General features: G+C 43.5%; 1 protein-coding gene across 1 annotated transcript in view; it reads left to right on the top strand.

Moving 5' to 3' along the window:
- LOC121574502 (glutamate receptor ionotropic, NMDA 3A) overlaps window positions 1–19,263 on the top strand; it is a 100,938-nt gene that overhangs the window by 72,804 nt on the left and 8,871 nt on the right. The window contains exons 5-9 of the mRNA XM_045222752.1: window positions 187–1,041; window positions 2,107–2,252; window positions 12,719–12,834; window positions 15,253–15,404; window positions 16,741–16,902. Of these exons, the coding sequence (XP_045078687.1) occupies window positions 187–1,041; window positions 2,107–2,252; window positions 12,719–12,834; window positions 15,253–15,404; window positions 16,741–16,902 (1,431 nt within the window). The remainder of the gene's footprint in view (window positions 1–186; window positions 1,042–2,106; window positions 2,253–12,718; window positions 12,835–15,252; window positions 15,405–16,740; window positions 16,903–19,263) is intronic.

Raw genomic sequence — 19,263 nt, forward strand, 5'->3', positions numbered from 1 at the left:
CTCTCTCTCTGTCTCTCCCTCTCTCTCTCTCTCTCTCTTCCTCCCTCCTTCTCCCTCCCCCCTCTCCCACTCTCCCTCTCTCTCCCTCCCCCTCCCTCCCTCCCTCTCCCGCCCTCCCCCTCTCTCCCTCCCCCTTTCTCCCTCTCTCTCTCCCTTATGGACTGTGTTGCCTGGTCTAACAAACAGACACCCCACCAAGGAGGGGACTGGCGGTACCCGTCGCGGCTCCACCTCCGGGTGGTGACGTTAGTGGAGCACCCATTCGTCTTCACCCGGGAGGTGGATGAGGACGGTCTCTGTCCCGCTGGTCAGCTCTGCCTGGACCCCCTCACCAACAACACAGCCCTGCTCCAGTCACTCTTCCTCCAGATGCAGGGGCCTAATGACAGCATTCCCATTGAGTATAAGAAATGCTGCTACGGCTACTGCATCGATCTACTGGAGAAACTAGCGGAGGACATGGGCTTTGACTTCGACCTGTATATTGTAGGCGACGGCAAGTACGGTGGGTTTAAGAACGGGCGCTGGACAGGGCTGGTGGGGGATCTTCTCAGCGGAGCGGCCCACCTGGCGGTCACATCCTTCAGTATAAACTCGGCCCGGAGCAGGGTTATAGACTTCACCTCCCCGTTCTTCTCCACCTCTCTGGGCATCCTGGTGCGGAGCCGGGACACGGCCGCGCCCATCGGGGCCTTCATGTGGCCCCTGCACTGGTCCATGTGGCTGGGGATCTTCGTCTCTCTGCACGTCACGGCCGTGTTCCTCACCGTCTACGAGTGGAACAGCCCGTTTGGGATGACGCCGCGAGGCAGGAACAGAGATAAGGTGTTCTCCTTCTCCTCGGCTCTGAACGTCTGCTATGCCATCCTGTTCGGCCGTACCGCCGCCATTAAGCCTCCTAAGTGCTGGACGGGTCGGTTCCTCATGAATCTCTGGGCTATCTTCTGCCTGTTCTGTCTCTCCACCTACACAGCGAACCTGGCCGCCGTCATGGTGGGGGAGAAGACCTTCGAGCAGCTCTCAGGAATACACGATCCAAAGGTAAGGGTAGACAACTCAGCCGTATTACCTCCTATCAAATTACAAATGAATGGTATGTAGATCAGTCCTACTTGTAGTACATGCATAAATAGTGCCTCATTTGTGATTGGTGAGTATGGAAAGATAGGGTTCATAGTTCATAGGGGTGGGGCTGAGGGGAGACTAGTACAGCTAACACAGGACTAGTAAAGGCCCAGTGCTCTATTTTTGTGAAAAAAAAATACAATTTTCAACAACAACACAAATAATTATATGAACATACAGTATTTTTTTTCTTCTGATTTTTGAGGGGGTGCATCCCTACTTCCCGCGGCTATGGTAACACGTCCCAGTGTGAAAGTGGGTTGGAATCCGACCCACTGCTATTCTAGCACACCCTCTCCTCCTATCTTTCCTGTCAGCCTTTCACTGTCCTGTCTACAAAATAGGAAAGCAGTGAGACAACCCAACTCCTTTATAAATCTAAATTACAAATCACAGTTTAGTTTGAAGTTTCTATTATCACGTGCACTAGTACAGTGAAATGCCTTTCTTGCTCTTTCTTAACAATACAGTAATCAAAACAACAAAAAGGTCAGATAAAAAAACACGACTAATAGAAATAAGAACACCAGACAGCAATCAAGCTTAGAATAGGTATGGGAGGTGAGAGAACTCCGTAAGAGTTCCAGGAGGTGAGAGAACTCCGTAAGAGTTCCAGGAGGTGAGAGAACTCCTTAAGAGTTCCAGGAGGTGAGAGAACTCCGTAAGAGTTCCAGGAGGTAAGAGAACTCCGTAAGAGTTCCAGGAGGTAAGAGAACTCCGTAAGAGTTCCAGGAGGTGAGAGAACTCCGTAAGAGTTCCAGGAGGTGAGAGAACTCCGTAAGAGTTCCAGGAGGTGAGAGAACTCCGTAAGAGTTCCAGGAGGTGAGAGAACTCCGTAAGAGTTCCAGGAGGTGAGAGAACTCCGTAAGAGTTCCAGGAGGTGAGAGAACTCCGTAAGAGTTCTAGGAGGTGAGAGAACTCCGTAAGAGTTCCAGGAGGTGAGAAACCACAGTAACATTTCCATATTGTCTATTCTTCCAGCTTCATCACCCATCACAGGGGTTCCGCTTCGCGACGGTCCGGGAGAGCAGTGCAGAGGATTATCTGAAGAAAAGCTTTCCAGAGATGCACGAATACATGAGACGATACAACGTACCAGCAACCCCAGATGGAATAGAACATCTGAAGTGAGTCAAGATTATACAATACTGACTCATCACAGCTTTAACATTAGTACCATTATGCAGATTATACAGTACCAGCTTAATACAGGCAACGGGAGACTCAATAACTGTTCTGAATATGTCAGAAAGTCCTACATAAAATACTCTGACACAGAGAGACAGATTTACAAAGTCTGTGGCCAGCACTCTAGTTAAACAAAGCTACCCCATGTAAATGTTGTCTGAGACTGCAGATCCGTAGGTAACCACCCACAAAGCTACCCCATGTAAATGTTGTCTGAGACTGCAGATCCGTAGGTAACCACCCACAAAGCTACCCCATGTAAATGTTGTCTGAGACTGCAGATCCGTAGGTAACCACCCACAAAGCTACCCCATGTAAATGTTGTCTGAGACTGCAGATCCGTAGGTAACCACCCTGCCCCTATGGATATTTTTTCCCCAGATCTGAAGACCCGATTCACGTTCTGCACGTGTTATTTTACACAAACATTGTTTTACGTATCTCCCCCCCCCCCCTTCCTGCGGCTATTTGAACAAACATTATTGTGTTTGATATGGTGCCTAGATAGCTGCATTGGGACAGAACAATCTGCTTAACATAGAACAATCTGCTTAACATAGAACAATCTGCATAACATAGAACAATCTGCGTACCATAGAACAATCTGCTTAACATAGAACAATCTGCATAACATAGAACAATCATAGAACAATCTGCGTACCATAGAACAATCTGCGTACCATAGAACAATATGCGTACCATAGAACAATCTGCGTACCATAGAACAATCTGCGTACCATAGAACAATCTGCGTACCATAGAACAATCTGCGTACCATAGAACAATCTGCGTACCATAGAACAATCTGCGTACCATAGAACAATCTGCGTACCATAGAACAATCTGCGTACCATAGAACAATCTGCGTACCATAGAACAATATGCGTACCATAGAACAATCTGCGTACCATAGAACAATCTGCGTACCATAGAACAATCTGCGTACCATAGAACAATCTGCGTACCATAGAACAATCTGCGACCATAGAACAATCTGCGTACCATAGAACAATCTGCGTACCATAGAACAATCTGCGTACCATAGAACAATCTGCGTACCATAGAACAATCTGCGTACCATAGAACAATCTGCGTACCATAGAACAATCTGCGTACCATAGAACAATCTGCGTACCATAGAACAATCTGCGTACCATAGAACAATCTGCGTACCATAGAACAATCTGCATACCATAGAACAATCTGCGTACCATAGAACAATCTGCGTACCATAGAACAATCTGCGTACCATAGAACAATCTGCGTACCATAGAACACTCTGCGTATCATAGAACACTCTGTGTAACATAGGCTACAACTGTATTTCCCTTCTCAAAGTTCATCATTTACCACGATTTCATAGACAGCACATTACTGACATTTGCCAGCCTGTCTGCCTATTGCTTAGCCAATATTTGCAATGAAAATAGCCTTAAATCGCTATTAAGTCTGCCTTTGAGTGTTGGCTTTAGTCAGCCTTAAGTGACTTTGAGCGTTGGCTTAAGTTTGCCTTTGAGTGTTTGCTTGAGTCTGCCTGGAGTTTGCTTGAGTCTGCCTGGAGTTTGCTTGAGTCTGCCTGGAGTTTGCTTGAGTCTGCCTCGAGTTGACTTAAAACCCCCTCAGGTGACAGAGCTAGACCGGTGTTTGTCCGACCATGAGTCATCCCACCCAAAAAATCTGTATTCTCACAAAATCGTCTGTAGTGTCCAAACGGTTTGGCCTAGATATTATGCCCCCTCCATGGAAAGATGAGAAGGTCACGGTATCAGTTGAAAAAATTAATGGAAATACACTACCAGTCAAAAGGTTTGGACACAACTACTCATTCAAGGGTTGTTCTTTATTTTTACTATTTTCTACATTGTAGAATAATAGTGAAGACATCAAAACTATGAAATAACACATATGGAATCATGTAGTAACCAAAAAAGTGTTAAACAAATTAAAATATATTTTATATTTGAGATTCTTCAAATAGCCACCCCTTGCCTTGATGACAGCTTTGCACACTTTTGGCATTCTCTCAACGAGCTTCATGAGGTAGTCACCTGGAATGCATTTCAATTAACAGGTGTGCCTTCTTAAAAGTTAATTTGTGGAATTTCTTTCCTTCTTAATGCGTTTCAGCCATTCAGTTGTGTAGAGGGGGGGGGGGTTAACCAGAAGATAGCCCCATTTGGTAAAATACCAAGTCCATATTATGGCAATAACAGCTCAAATAAGCAAAGAGAAACGACAGTCCAACATTACTTTAAGACATGAAGGTCAGTCAATACAGAACATTTCAAGAACTTTGAACGTGCAGTCGCAAAAACCATCAAGCGCTATGATGAAACTGACTCTCATGAGGACCGCCACAGGAATGGAAGACCCAGAGTTACCTCTGCAGCAAGTAGCATTAGAGTTACCAGCCTCAGAAATTGCAGCCCAAATAAATGCTTCACAGAGTTCAAGTCACAGACACATCTCAAAATCAACTGTTCAGATGGGACTGTGTGAATCAGGCCTTCATGGTCGAATTGATGCAAAGAAACCACTACTAAAGGACACCAATAAGAAGAAGAGACCTGCTTGGGCCAAGAGACATGAGCAATGGACATTAGACTGGTGGAAATGTGTCCTTTGGTCTGGAGTCCAAATTTGAGATTTTTGGTTCCAACCGCCGTGTCTTTGTGAGATGCGGTGTGGGTGAACGGATGATCTCTGCATGCGTGGTTCCCATCGTAAAGCATGGAGGAGGAGGTGTTATGGTTGTAAAGCATGGAGGAGGAAGTGTTATGGTGTGACTGTTTCTCAAGTCATCTCACATCTTCTGTGGAGCAGAGCTGAGTTAATGGATCTGGGGGCTGAGATCGGGTTGATGAAATGTACAATATCTTTCTCCCATTGTGGGAGGGAAGACTGGCACTTGCTTCGCAATGATAAGATCCATTCATTTTGACAAAGAATTGCAAACTGTGTCTGCTTGACTGGGTTTCTTTCAAAAACAGTGCATATTCTTTAGTGCTGATAGTTTGTATTTGTATTTATTATGGATCCCCATTAGTTCCTGCCAAGGCAGCAGCTACTCTTAATGGGGTTTATTATGGATCCCCATTAGTTCCTGCCAAGGCAGCAGCTACTCTTCCTGGGGTTTATTATGGATCCCCATTAGTTCCTGCCAAGGCAGCAGCTACTCTTCCTGGGGTTTATTATGGATCCCCATTAGTTCCTGCCAAGGCAGCAGCTACTCTTCTTGGGGTTTATTATGGATCCCCATTAGTTCCTGCCAAGGCAGCAGCTACTCTTCCTGGGGTTTATTATGGATCCCCATTAGTTCCTGCCAAGGCAGCAGCTACTCTTCCTGGGGTTTATTATGGATCCCCATTAGTTCCTGCCAAGGCAGCAGCTACTCTTCTTGGGGTTTATTATGGATCCCCATTAGTTCCTGCCAAGGCAGCAGCTACTCTTCCTGGGGTTTATTAAGGATCCCCATTAGTTCCTGCCAAGGCAGCAGCTACTCTTCCTGGGGTTTATTATGGATCCCCATTAGTTCCTGCCAAGGCAGCAGCTACTCTTCCTGGGGTTTATTATGGATCCCCATTAGTTCCTGCCAAGGCATCAGCTACTCTTCCTGGGGTTTATTAAGGATCCCCATTAGTTCCTGCCAAGGCAGCAGCTACTCTTCTTGGGGTTTATTATGGATCCCCATTAGTTCCTGCCAAGGCAGCAGCTACTCTTCCTGGGGTTTATTAAGGATCCCCATTAGTTCCTGCCAAGGCAGCAGCTACTCTTCCTGGGGTTTATTATGGATCCCCATTAGTTCCTGCCAAGGCAGCAGCTACTCTTCCTGGGGTTTATTATGGATCCCCATTAGTTCCTGCCAAGGCAGCAGCTACTCTTCCTGGGGTCCAAACACATTAAGGCACTTAAATCACACATTAAACAACATCAACCAGAAAGACTAAGGCTGCGTCTCAACCAGAAAGACTAAGGCTGCGTCTCAACCATAAAGACTTAAGCTGTGTCTCAACCAGAAAGACTTAAGCTGCGTCTCAACCAGAAAGACTTAAGCTGCGTCTCAACCAGAAAGACTAAGGCTGCGTGTCAACCAGAAAAACTTAAGCTGCGTCTCAACCAGAAAGACTTAAGCTGCGTCTCAACCAGAAAGACTTAAGCTGCGTCTCAACCAGAAAGAATAAGGCTGCGTCTCAACCAGAAAGACTAAAGCTGCGTCTCAACCAGAAAGACTTAAGCTGCGTCTCAACCAGAAAGACTTAAGCTGCGTCTCAACCAGAAAGACTTAAGCTGCGTCTCAACCAGAAAGACTTAAGCTGCGTCTCAACCAGAAAGAATAAGGCTGCGTCTCAACCAGAAAGACTAAAGCTGCGTCTCAACCAGAAAGACTTAAGCTGCGTCTCAACCAGAAAGACTTAAGCTGTGTCTCAACCAGAAAGACTTAAGCTGCGTCTCAACCAGAAAGACTAAGGCTGCATCTCAACCAGAAAGACTTAAGCTGCATCTCAACCAGAAAGACATAAGCTGCGTCTCAACCAGAAAGACTTAAGCTGCATCTCAACCAGAAAGACTTAAGCTGCGTCTCAACCAGAAAGACTTAAGCTGCGTCTCAACCAGAAAGACTAAGGCTGCGTCTCAACCAGAAAGACTTAAGCTGCGTCTCAACCAGAAAGACTTAAGCTGCGTCTCAACCAGAAAGACTTAAGCTGCGTCTCAACCAGAAAGACTAAGGCTGCGTCTCAACCAGAAAGACTAAGGCTGCGTCTCAACCAGAAAGACTTAAGCTGCGTCTCAACCAGAAAGACTTAAGCTGCGTCTCAACCATAAAGACTAAAGCTGCGTCTCAAATGGCACCTTCTTCCACATACAGTGGGGAAAAAAGTATTTAGTCAGCCACCAATTGTGCAAGTTCTCCCACTTAAAAAGATGAGAGAGGCCTGTAATTTTCATCATAGGTACACGTCAACTATTTTTTTTCCCAGAAAATCACATTGTAGGATATTTAATGAATTTAATTGCAAATTATGGTGGAAAATAAGTATTTGGTCACCTACAAACAAGCAAGAGTTCTGGCTCTCACAGACCTGTAACTTCTTCTTTAAGAGGCTCCTCTGTCCTCCACTCGTTACCTGTATTAATGGCACCTGTTTGAACTTGTTATCAGTATAAAAGACACCTGTTCACAACCTCAAACAGTCACACTCCAAACTCCACTATGGCCAAGACCAAAGAGCGGTCAAAGGACACCAGAAAGACTGAAGGCTGGGAAGACTGAATCTGCAATAGGTAAGCAGCTTGGTTTGAAGAAATCAACTGTGGGAGCAATTATTAGGAAATGGAAGACATACAAGACCACTGATAATCTCCCTCGATCTGGGGCTCCACGCAAGATCTCACCCCGTGGGGTCAAAATGATCACAAGAACGGTGAGCAAAAATCCCAGAACCACACGGGGGGACCTAGTGAATGACCTGCAGAGAGCTGGGACCAAAGTAACAAAGCCTACCATCAGTAACACACTATGCCGCCAGGGACTCAAATCCTGCAGTGCCAGACGTGTCCCCCTGCTTAAGCCAGTACATGTCCAGGCCCGTCAGAAGTTTGCTAGAGTGCATTTGGATGATCCAGAAGAGGATTGGGAGAATGTCATATGGTCAGATGAAACCAAAATAGAACGTTTTGGTAAAAACTCAACTCGTCGTGTTTGGAGGACAAAGAATGCTGAGTTGCATCCAAAGAACACCATACCTACTGTGAAGCATGGGGGTGGAAACATCATGCTTTGGGGCTGTTTTTCTGCAAAGGGACCAGGACGACTGATCCGTGTAAAGGAAAGAATGAATGGGGCCATGTATCGTGAGATTTTGAGTGAAAACCTCCTTCCATCAGCAAGGGCATTGAAGATGAAACGTGGCTGGGTCTTTCAGCATGACAATGATCCCAAACACACTGCCCGGGCAACGAATGAGTGGCTTCGTAAGAAGCATTTCAAGGTCCTGGAGTGGCCTAGCCAGTCTCCAGATCTCAACCCCATAGAAAATCTTTGGAGGGGAGTTGATAGTCCGTGTTGCCCAGCGACAGCCCCAAAACATCACTGCTCTAGAGGAGATCTGCATGGAGGAATGGGCCAAAATACCAGCAACAGTGTGTGAAAACCTTGTGAAGACTTACAGAAAACGTTTGACCTGTGTCATTGCCAACAAAGGGTATATAACAAAGTATTGAGAAACTTTTGTTATTGACCAAATACTTATTTTCCACCATAATTTGCAAATAAATTCATAAAAAATCCTACAATGTGATTTTCTGGATTTTTTTTCCTCATTTTGTATGTCATAGTTGACGTGTACCTATGATGAAAATTACAGGCCTCTCTCATCTTTTTAAGTGGGAGAACTTGCACAATTGGTGGCTGACTAAATACTTTTTTCCCCCACTGTAAAACAGTCCATCATATTACATTATTACACCACTACATATCTACAATACAAAATGTATGATACAACAATATTACAATGTGCCAACGCTCAAAGTGTGTGTGTCTCTTCAGTCCTGCTGTTCCATAAATTGTATCTGTTTTTTAAATCTGATTCTACTGCTTGCATCAGTTACCTGATATGGAACAGAGTTCCATGTAGTCATGGCTCTATGTAGTACTGTGCGCCTCCCATAGTCTGTTCTGGACTTGGGGACTGTGAAGAGACCTTTTACATTTTAGTCATTTAGCAGACGCTCTTATCCAGAGTGACTTACAGTTAGTGAGTGCATACATGTTTTTTTGTTTGTTTTATTTTTATTTTTATTTTATTTTATTTATTTTTTTCCCCCGTGGGAAACGAACCCACATCCCTGCCGGCCAAACCCTCCCCTACCTTTGACGACGCTGGACCAATTGTGCGCCGCCCATGGGTCTCCCGGTCACGGCCGGCTGCGACAGAGCCTGGACTCGAACCAGGACCGAACTGAACCATGTTTTGTAGGGTATGCATGGGTGTCCGAGCTGTGTGCTAGTAGTTTAAACAGACAGCTCCGTGCATTCAACACCTCTCACAAATACAAGTAGTGATGAAGTCAATCTCTCCTCCACTTTGGACCAGGAGAGATTGACATGCATATTATTAATATTAGCTCTCTGTGTACATCCAAGGGCCAGCCGTGCTGCCCTGTTCTGAGACAATTGCAATTTTCCTAAGTCCCTCTTTGTGGCACCTGACCACACGACTGAACAGTAGTGGTCTAAGGCACTGCATCGCAGTGCTAGCTGTGCCACTAGAGATCATGGTTCAGGCTCTGTCATAGCCGGCCGCGACCGGGAGACCCATGGGGCGGCGCACAATTGACCCAGTGTCATCCAGGGTAGGGGAGGGGATGGCCGGCAGGGATGTAGCTCAGTTGGTAGAGCATGGCATTTGCAACGCCAGGTTTGTGGGTTCGATTCCCACGGGGGGCCAGTATGAAACATTTTTTAATAACGTATGCACTCACTAACTGTAAGTTGCTCTGGATAAGAGCGTCTGCTAAATGACTAAAATGTAATGTACCGGTACCGAGTCAATGTGCAGGGGCACCGGTTAGTCAAGGTAATTGAGGTAATAAGTACATGTACAGTTGAAGTCGGAAGTTTACATACACTTAGGTTGGAGTCATTAAAACTTGTTTTTCAAACACTCCACAAATGTATTGTTAATAAACTATAGTTTTGGCAAGTCGGTTAGGACATCTACTTTGTGCATGACACAAGTAATTTTTCCAACAATTGTTTACAGACAGATTATTTCGCTTATAATTCACTGTATCACAATTCCAATGGGTCAGAAGTTTACATACACTAAGTTGACTGTGCCTTTAAACAGCTTGGAAAATTCCTTAAAATGATGTCATGGCTTTAGAAGCTTCTGATAGGCTAATTGACATCATTTGAGTCAATTGGAGGTGTAGCTGTGGATTTTATTTCAAGGCCTACCTTCAAACTCAGTGCCTCTTTGCTTGGCATCATGGGAAAATCTAAAAAATCAGCCAAGACCTCGGAAATATATTTTTTTGACCTCCACAAGTCTGGTTCATCCTTGGGAGCAATTTCCAAACACCTGAAGGTACCACGTTCATCTGTACAAACAATAGTACGCAAGTATAAACACCATGGGACCACACAGCCGTCATACCGCTCAGGAAGGAGACACGTTCTGTCTCCTAGAGATGAATGTACTTCAAATCAAATCAAATTTTATTGGTCACATGCGCCGAATACAACAGGTGCAGACATTACAGTGAAATGCTTACTTACAGCCCTTAACCAACAGTGCATTTATTTTAACAAAAAAGTAAAAATAAAACAACAACAAAAAAAGTGTTGTGAAAAAAAAGAGCAGAAGTAAAATAAAATAACAGTAGGGAGGCTATATATACAGGGGGGTACCGGTGCAGAGTCAATGTGCGGGGGCACCGGCTAGTTGAGGTAGTTGAAGTAATATGTACATGTGGGTAGAGTTAAAGTGACTATGCATAAATAATTAACAGAGTAGCAGCAGCGTAAAAAAGGATGGGGTGGGGGGCAGTGCAAATAGTCCGGGTAGCCATGATTAGCTGTTCAGGAGTCTTATGGCTTGGGGGTAGAAGCTGTTGAGAAGTCTTTTGGACCTAGACTTGGCACTCCGGTACCGCTTGCCGTGCGGTAGCAGGGAGAACAGTCTATGACTAGGGTGGCTGGAGTCTTTGACAATTTTGAGGGCCTTCCTCTGACACCGCCTGGTATAGAGGTCCTGGATGGCAGGAAGCTTGGCCCCAGCTTGGCCCCCTACTTTGGTGCCGAAAGTGCAAATCAATCCCAGAACAACAGCAAAGGACATTGTGAAGATGCTGGAGGAAACAGGTACAAAAGTATCTATATCCACAGTAAAACGAGTCGTATAGCGAGTTAACCTGAAAGGCTGCTCAGCAAGGAAGAAGCCACTGCTCCAAAACCGACATAAAAAAGCCAGACTACGGTTTGCAACTGCACATTGGGACAAAGATCGTACTTTTTGGAGAAATGTTCTCTGGTCTGATGAAAAATATAACTGTTTAGCCATAATGACCATCGTTATGTTTGGAGGAAAAAGGGGGTCGCTTGCAAGCCAAAGAACACCATCCCAACCGTGAAGCACGGGGGTGGCAGCATCATGCTGTGGGGGTGCTTTGCTGCAGGAGGGACTGGTGCACTTCACAAAATAGATGGCATCATGAGGAAGGAAAATGATGTGAATATATTGAAGCAACATCTCAAGACATCAGTCAGGAAGTTAAAGCTTGGTCACAAATGGGTCTTCCAAATGGACAATGACCCCAAGCATACTTCCAAAGTTGTGGCAAAATGGCTTAAGGACAACAAAGTCAAGGTATTGGATTGGCCATCACAAAGCCCTGACCTCAATCCTATATAACATTTGTGGGCAGAACTGAAAAAGCGTGTGTGAGCAAGGAGGCCTACAAACCTGACTCAGTTACACCAGCTCTGTCAGGAGGAATGGGCCTAAATTCACCCAACTTATTGTGGGAAGCTTGTGGAATGCTACCCAAAACGTTTGACCCAAGTTAAACAATTTAAAGGCAATGCTACCAAATACTATTTGAGTGTATGTAAACTTCTGACGCACTGGGAATTTGATGAAATAAATAAAAGCTGAAAGAAATCATTCTCTCTACTATTATTATGACATTTGACATTCTTAAAATAAAGTGGTGATCCTAACTGACCTAAGACAGGGAATTCTTAATTCCTGATTAAATGTCAGGAATTGTGAAAAACTGAGTTTAAATGTATTTGGCTAAGGTGTATGTAAACTTCCGACTTCAACTGTAGGTGTTCCTGTTGTCCAGGTGGGAAAGGGCAGTGTGGAGCGCAATTGAGATTGCATCATCTGTGGATCTGTTGGGGGCGATATGCAAATTGGAGTGGGTCTAGGGTTTCTGGGATGATGGTGTTAATGTGAGCCATGACCAGCCTTTCAAAGCACTTCATGGCTACAGACGTGAGTGCTACGGGGTGGTAGTCATTTAGGCAGGTTATCTTAGTGTTCTTGGGCACAGGGACTATGGTGGTCTGCTTGAAACATGTTGGTATTACAGACTGAGGCAGTTAATAGCTATTTCCAACTAAATATATTAGTAAGCACTGGATTTTTACAGGGTAAAGCATTTGGCCAACTGGAACTTTTTTTTCTTGAAAAATATGAACTTCAGTATTTTGATACTTGAGTTAACACCAGGGCTTGTAACATGAAGCAGCCAATGATGTCTTTTTTGAACGTCTACATTTAAAGGTTTAATTGACTTGCAATGAAAAATAATAATTCCTTCCTGATGTTGTTCATTTTAGTCAAATGTTAGACAGATGTGCAATTCAGTAGTAAATCTTCTTCCGTCGTTTCAGGCATGATCCACAGCAACTGGATGCTTTCATCATGGACAAGGCCTTACTAGACTACGAGGTGTCTATAGATGCAGAATGCAAGACACTCACCGTGGGGAAACCATTTGCAATTGAAGGCAAGTATATTGACATGAAATAACGTGCTAATGCTATATCCATACTAAAGGGCAACCAGACTAGACCAGGAATGCCCTCTGTCCCCTTTCCTTTTCACACTAGCTATAGAACCACTGGTAGCAATACGGCTATACCCACCATGGTTGTGCTCAATTCAGAGCTGAATGCATCAAATTCCAATTCAATTCTTTATTTTGAATTGAATTTGAATTGAAGCAGTAAACAGGATACAGAAGTGCGATTCTAATTTGAATGAAAGGAAATAGAATTGAAATCACATAAAACATCAAACGTGTCATTACATACATGCATTTAAAATATCGATGAAACAACTCAGGACAAAGTCTTAAAATGTATGATCAAGGAAAACAAGACCTGTATGAGAATATTCAAATGTATTATATTTAATTAATTACGTACATTTTGATCAATATGTGCCACGCAAACAAACAAAAAACTACATTTCCCAGAATGCATTAGTTTAACCCTCAAGTTGACCCTAAAGCCTTAAAAAAGAAGCCAAAGAAATGAAATGGGAGTCAATTCAATTGAGCACAAACCTGATACCCACACATTAAAACGTATTGGGCTACTGCAAATATTGCCAATATAGCAAGATAAAGCTATGGTCAACCTGTACATGTACTGCATGTTCAACACTACCAGTAACCGAAAGGTCGCTGGTTCTAATCCCCGAGCCGACTAGGTGAAAAATCTGTCGATGTGCCCTTGAGCAAGGCACTTAACCCTAATTGCTCCTGTAAGTCGCTCTGGATAAGAGCGTCTGCTAAATGACTAAAATGTGAATGTAAATGGTATATGTTGTACAACTTTAAGATTACATCAATTCATTTGAACAAAAGTGTTTTCTGAGTCAGTCTACGTGTCTGTATCTATTTAGTATATACAGTGGGGAGAACAAGCATTTGACACACTGTCCATTTTGCAGGTTTTCCTACTTTCAAAGCATGTAGAGGTCTGTAATATTTATCATAGGTACACTTCAACTGTGAGAGATGGAATCTAAAACAAAAATTCAGAAAATCACATTGTATGATTTTTAAATAATTAATTTGCATTTTATTGCATGACCTAAGTATTTGATCACCTACCAACCAGTAAGAATTCCGGCTCTCACAGACCTGTTAGTTTTTCTTTAAGAAGCCCTCCTGTTCTCCACTCATTACCTGTATTAACTGCACCTGTTTGAACTCGTTACCTGTGTAAAAGACACCTGTCCACACACTCAATCAAACAGACTCCAACCTCTCCACAATGGCCAAGACCAGAGAGCTGTGTAAGGACATCAGGGATAAAATTGTAGACCTGCACAAGATTGGGATGGGCTACAGGACAATAGGCAAGCAGCTTGGTGAGAAGGCAACAACTGTTGGCGCAATTATTAGAAAATGGAAGAAGTTCAAGATGACGGTCAATCACCCTCGGTCTGGGGCTCCATGCAAGATCTCACCTCGTGGGGCATCAATGATCATGAGGAAGGTGAGGGATCAGCCCAGAACTACATGGCAGGACCTGGTCAATGACCTGAAGAGAGCTGGTACCACAGTCTCAAAGAAAACCATTAGTAACACACTACGCCGTCATAGATTAAAATCCTGCAGCGCACGCAAGGTCCCCCTGCTCAAGCCAGCGCATGTCCAGGCCCGTCTGAAGTTTGCCAATGACCATCTGGATGATCCAGAGGAGGAATGGGAGAAGGTCATGTGGTCTGATGAGACAAAAATAGAGCTTTTTGGTCTAAACTCTATTTGCCGTGTTTGGAGGAAGAAGAAGAATGAGTACAACCCCAAGAACACCATCCCAACCGTGAAGCATGGAGGTGGAAACATCATTCTTTGGGGATGCTTTTCTGCAAAGGGGACAGGACGACTGCACCGTATTGAGGGGAGGATGGATGGGGCCATGTATCGCGAGATCTTGGCCAACAACCTCCTTCCCTCAGTAAGAGCATTGAAGATGGGTCGTGGCTGGGTCTTCCAGCATGACAACGACCCGAAACACACAGCCAGGGCAACTAAGGAGTGGCTCCGTAAGAAGCATCTCAAGGTCCTGGAGTGGCCTAGCCAGTCTCCAGACCTGAACCCAATAGAACATCTTTGGAGGGAGCTGAAAGTCCGTATTACCCAGCGACAGCCCCGAAACCTGAAGGATCTGGAGAAGGTCTGTATGGAGGAGTGGGCCAAAATCCCTGCTGCAGTGTGTGCAAACCTGGTCAAGACCTACAGGAAACGTATGATCTCTGTAATTGCAAACAAAGGTTTCTGTACCAAATATTAAGTTCTGCTTTTCTGATGTATCAAATACTTGTTCTCCCCACTGTATGTCTTCATCACCCATAGTACAGAAGAAGAAGACCGGGACGTTCTACGTCATTCTATGTGTATATCTGTTTCCAGGTTATGGCATCGGCCTGCGCCAGAACTCTCCCCTGACATCTAACATCTCTGAGCTGGTGAGCCAGTACAAGTCAGACGGCTTCATGGACATGCTGCATGACAAGTGGTACAAGGTGGTGCCTTGTGGGAAACGGAGCTTCGCCGTCACTGAGGTAATGTAACTACCTACCGTACATCACACTACTTAAATATTAATCAAAATACATTGCAATACTAAATCATCTCCATCAGTCTGTGTTTATTTGTGTGTTTCGAAGTCTTATTGATGGAGTCCATTATAAATTATTGAAGCTTTCCAAAAACTGGCCTTTATTCCCTTAAGAGCAATAAGCTTCCATCAATTATAGATGTAGTGTATAGTGATGTGTAAAAGTGTACAGTGATGTTTAATAGTGTATAGTGATGTTTAATAGTGTACAGTGATGTGTAAAAGTGTATAGTGATGTTTAATAGTGTATAGTGATGTTTAATAGTGTATAGTGATGTTTAATAGTGTATAGTGATGTGTAATAGTGTATAGTGATGTGTAATAGTGTGCAGTGATGTGCAATAGTGTATAGTGATGTGTAATAGTGTATAGTGATGTGTAATAGTGTAATAGGGATGTGTAATAGTGTATAGTGATGTGTAATAGTGTATAGTGATGTGTAATAGTGTATAGTGATGTGTAATAGTGTATAGTGATGTGTAATAGTGTATAGTGATGTGTAATAGTGATGTGTAATAGTGTATAGTGATGTGTAATAGTGTATAGTGATGTGTAATAGTGTATAGTGATGTTTAATAGTGTACAGTGATGTGTAAAAGTGTATAGTGATGTTTAATAGTGTATAGTGATGTTTAATAGTGTAATAGTGATGTGTAATAGTGTATAGTGATGTGTAATAGTGTATAGTGATGTGTAATAGTGTATAGTGATGTGTAATAGTGTATAGTGATGTGTAATAGTGTATAGTGATGTGTAATAGTGTATAGTGATGTGTAATAGTGATGTGTAATAGTGTATAGTGATGTGTAATAGTGTAAAGTGATGTGTAATAGTGTACATTGATGTGTAATAGTGTATAGTGATGTGTAATAGTGTATAGTGATGTTTAATAGTGTATAGTGATGTGTAATAGTGTATAGTGATGTGTAATAGTGTACAGTGATGTGTAATAGTGTACAGTGATGTGTAATAGTGTATAGTGATGTGTAATAGTGTATAGTGATGTGTAATAGTGTATAGTGATGTGTAATAGTGTACAGTGATGTGTAATAGTGATGTGTAATAGTGTATAGTGTTGTGTAATAGTGTATAGTGATGTGTAATAGTGTATAGTGATGTGTAATAGTGTATAGTGATGTGTAATAGTGTACAGTGATGTGTAAAAGTGTATAGTGATGTGTAATAGTGTATAGTGATGTGTAATAGTGTACAGTGATGTGTAATAGTGTATAGTGATGTGTCTGCCTGTGTGTCTGTGTGTCTGTTTTGTCTCTCTCCAGACCTTACAAATGGGCATAAAGCATTTCTCAGGCCTGTTTTTGATGCTATGTGTCGGGTTGGTTCTGTCTCTCCTCACCACCCTGGCTGAACACATCATCTACCACTTCGTTATACCCAGAGTCAAGGACCCCAAATTCAAGTATTGGCTGCATACTAGTCAGGTAATGCCTGGCGTACACTACACGACTTGCAAAATCATAACATCACTGAGCCTCTCACATTAAACAACCGTCTTTCCTGTAGTTTGTTGTCTTTCCAAGGTAGTGTTGCTCACACTAAACAATGTTGCACAGACGGGGAGTCACAAACTACAAGATTCTTGACTTGGTCGTGAGGATTCTCCATACCACCTCTCTCTAAAACAATGATGTGATGATGTCATTCGATTGTTAACGTAGTAACAACGAGCTGTGGCTCAAAGCAGTCTCAGAAACGTTTTCAGTAAGACATTCACGCTTGCCATACAGAGTTGAAATATCTAGCCAATACATTTTGAGTTGAATACAATTTTTTGTTGACTTCAGAGTTGTAAGGAGTTGACACTTCGGCTTTGGTAAGAAAAGTACAAACGCATACTAGTAGTCCTTCTCTAGTCATCGCTCCTGATGGAGAGTCAACACATTCATACTAGTAGGAGTCATCGCTCCAAATGGAGAGTCAACACATTCATACCAGTAGGAGTCATCGCTCCAAATGGAGAGTCAACACATTCATACTAGTAGGAGTCATGGCTCCTGATGGAGAGTCAACACATTCATACTAGTAGGAGTCATCGCTCCTGATGGAGAGTCAACACATTCATACTAGTAGGAGTCATGGCTCCTGATGGAGAGTCAACACATTCATACTAGTAGGAGTCATCGCTCCTGATGGAGAGTCAACACATTCATACCAGTAGGAGTCATGGCTCCTGATGGAGAGTCAACACATTCATACTAGTAGGAGTCATGGCTCCTGATGGAGAGTCAACACATTCATACTAGTAGGAGTCATCGCTCCTGATGGAGAGTCAACACATTCATACTAGGAGTCATCGCTCCTGATGGAGAGTCAACACATTCATACTAGTAGGAGTCATCGCTCCTGATGGAGAGTCAACACATTCACACCAGTAGGAGTCATCGCTCCTGATGGAGAGTCAACACATTCATACTAGTAGGAGTCATGGCTCCTGATGGAGAGTCAACACATTCATACTAGTAGGAGTCATCGCTCCTGATGGAGAGTCAACACATTCATACTAGTAGGAGTCATCGCTCCTGATGGAGAGTCAACACATTCATACTAGGAGTCATCGCTCCTGATGGAGAGTCAACACATTCATACTAGTAGGAGTCATCGCTCCTGATGGAGAGTCAACACATTCATACCAGTAGGAGTCATCGCTCCTGATGGAGAGTCAACACATTCATACTAGTAGGAGTCATGGCTCCTGATGGAGAGTCAACACATTCATACTAGTAGGAGTCATGGCTCCTGATGGAGAGTCAACCCATTCATACCAGTAGGAGTCATCGCTCCTGATGGAGAGTCAACACATTCATACTAGTAGGAGTCATCGCTCCTGATGGAGAGTCAACACATTCATACTAGGAGTCATCGCTCCTGATGGAGAGTCAACACATTCATACTAGTAGGAGTCATCGCTCCTGATGGAGAGTCAACACATTCATACTAGTAGGAGTCATGGCTCCTGATGGAGAGTCAACACATTCATACTAGTAGGAGTCATGGCTCCTGATGGAGAGTCAACACATTCATACTAGTAGGAGTCATCGCTCCTGATGGAGAGTCAACACATTCATACTAATAGTAGTCATCGCTCCTGATGGAGAGTCAACACATTCTGGGGGATGCAATAAAACGTCATCATCTCACTGGCTTCTTCTCTGGCCAGCTTTCATTGTCTCATTGGCTATTGCTGATCACCGTTCTCACACTACAAGAGCATTGCTGATTTTGTGCCGATAAAATCAAATGTTTTAAAATATCGGGACGTCCTGTACGACTCGGATAGGTTGCCCTCAGGTTGCGTCTCTGACCCGCTCACATTAAATGAGCCCCGAGTAGGCAACGACATGGAGATTTTGTCTCCCCATCTCAAAAACGTGTCTGGGAGAGCTTAGTCAGGGCCAAAATGGTGTAGTGTACACCCAGGGTTCTAAAGTGTGACCGATTGGGTAGCATATGCAACAATTTTTGCAACCAAAAAAAAACCATCCCAATATAAAACTCAATGCGTAACAATATTTAGCCACAACACTCTTCTCTTCACTGCTCAAACAAGACAGGCTGATACATTGTTTACAAATCCTAACCAATCATAATGCTACAAATGTTTAAATGTAGCTAATTAGAACAATCACACGCCAGGTACAACCAATCTCTTTTAACGCAAACTTTCCGTCAGAACCTTTTCTGTCAGCTATATGGCATTAGCTAGCGAGATAGCTAGCAACAACAACAACAATGAAATGCAACATCAGAATTGAAGCTTTCTTCAACCAAAAAAAACATATGAT

Source organism: Coregonus clupeaformis, chromosome 9 (genome assembly GCF_020615455.1).
Source record: "Coregonus clupeaformis isolate EN_2021a chromosome 9, ASM2061545v1, whole genome shotgun sequence".
NCBI classification, from domain to species: Eukaryota; Metazoa; Chordata; class Actinopteri; order Salmoniformes; family Salmonidae; genus Coregonus; species Coregonus clupeaformis.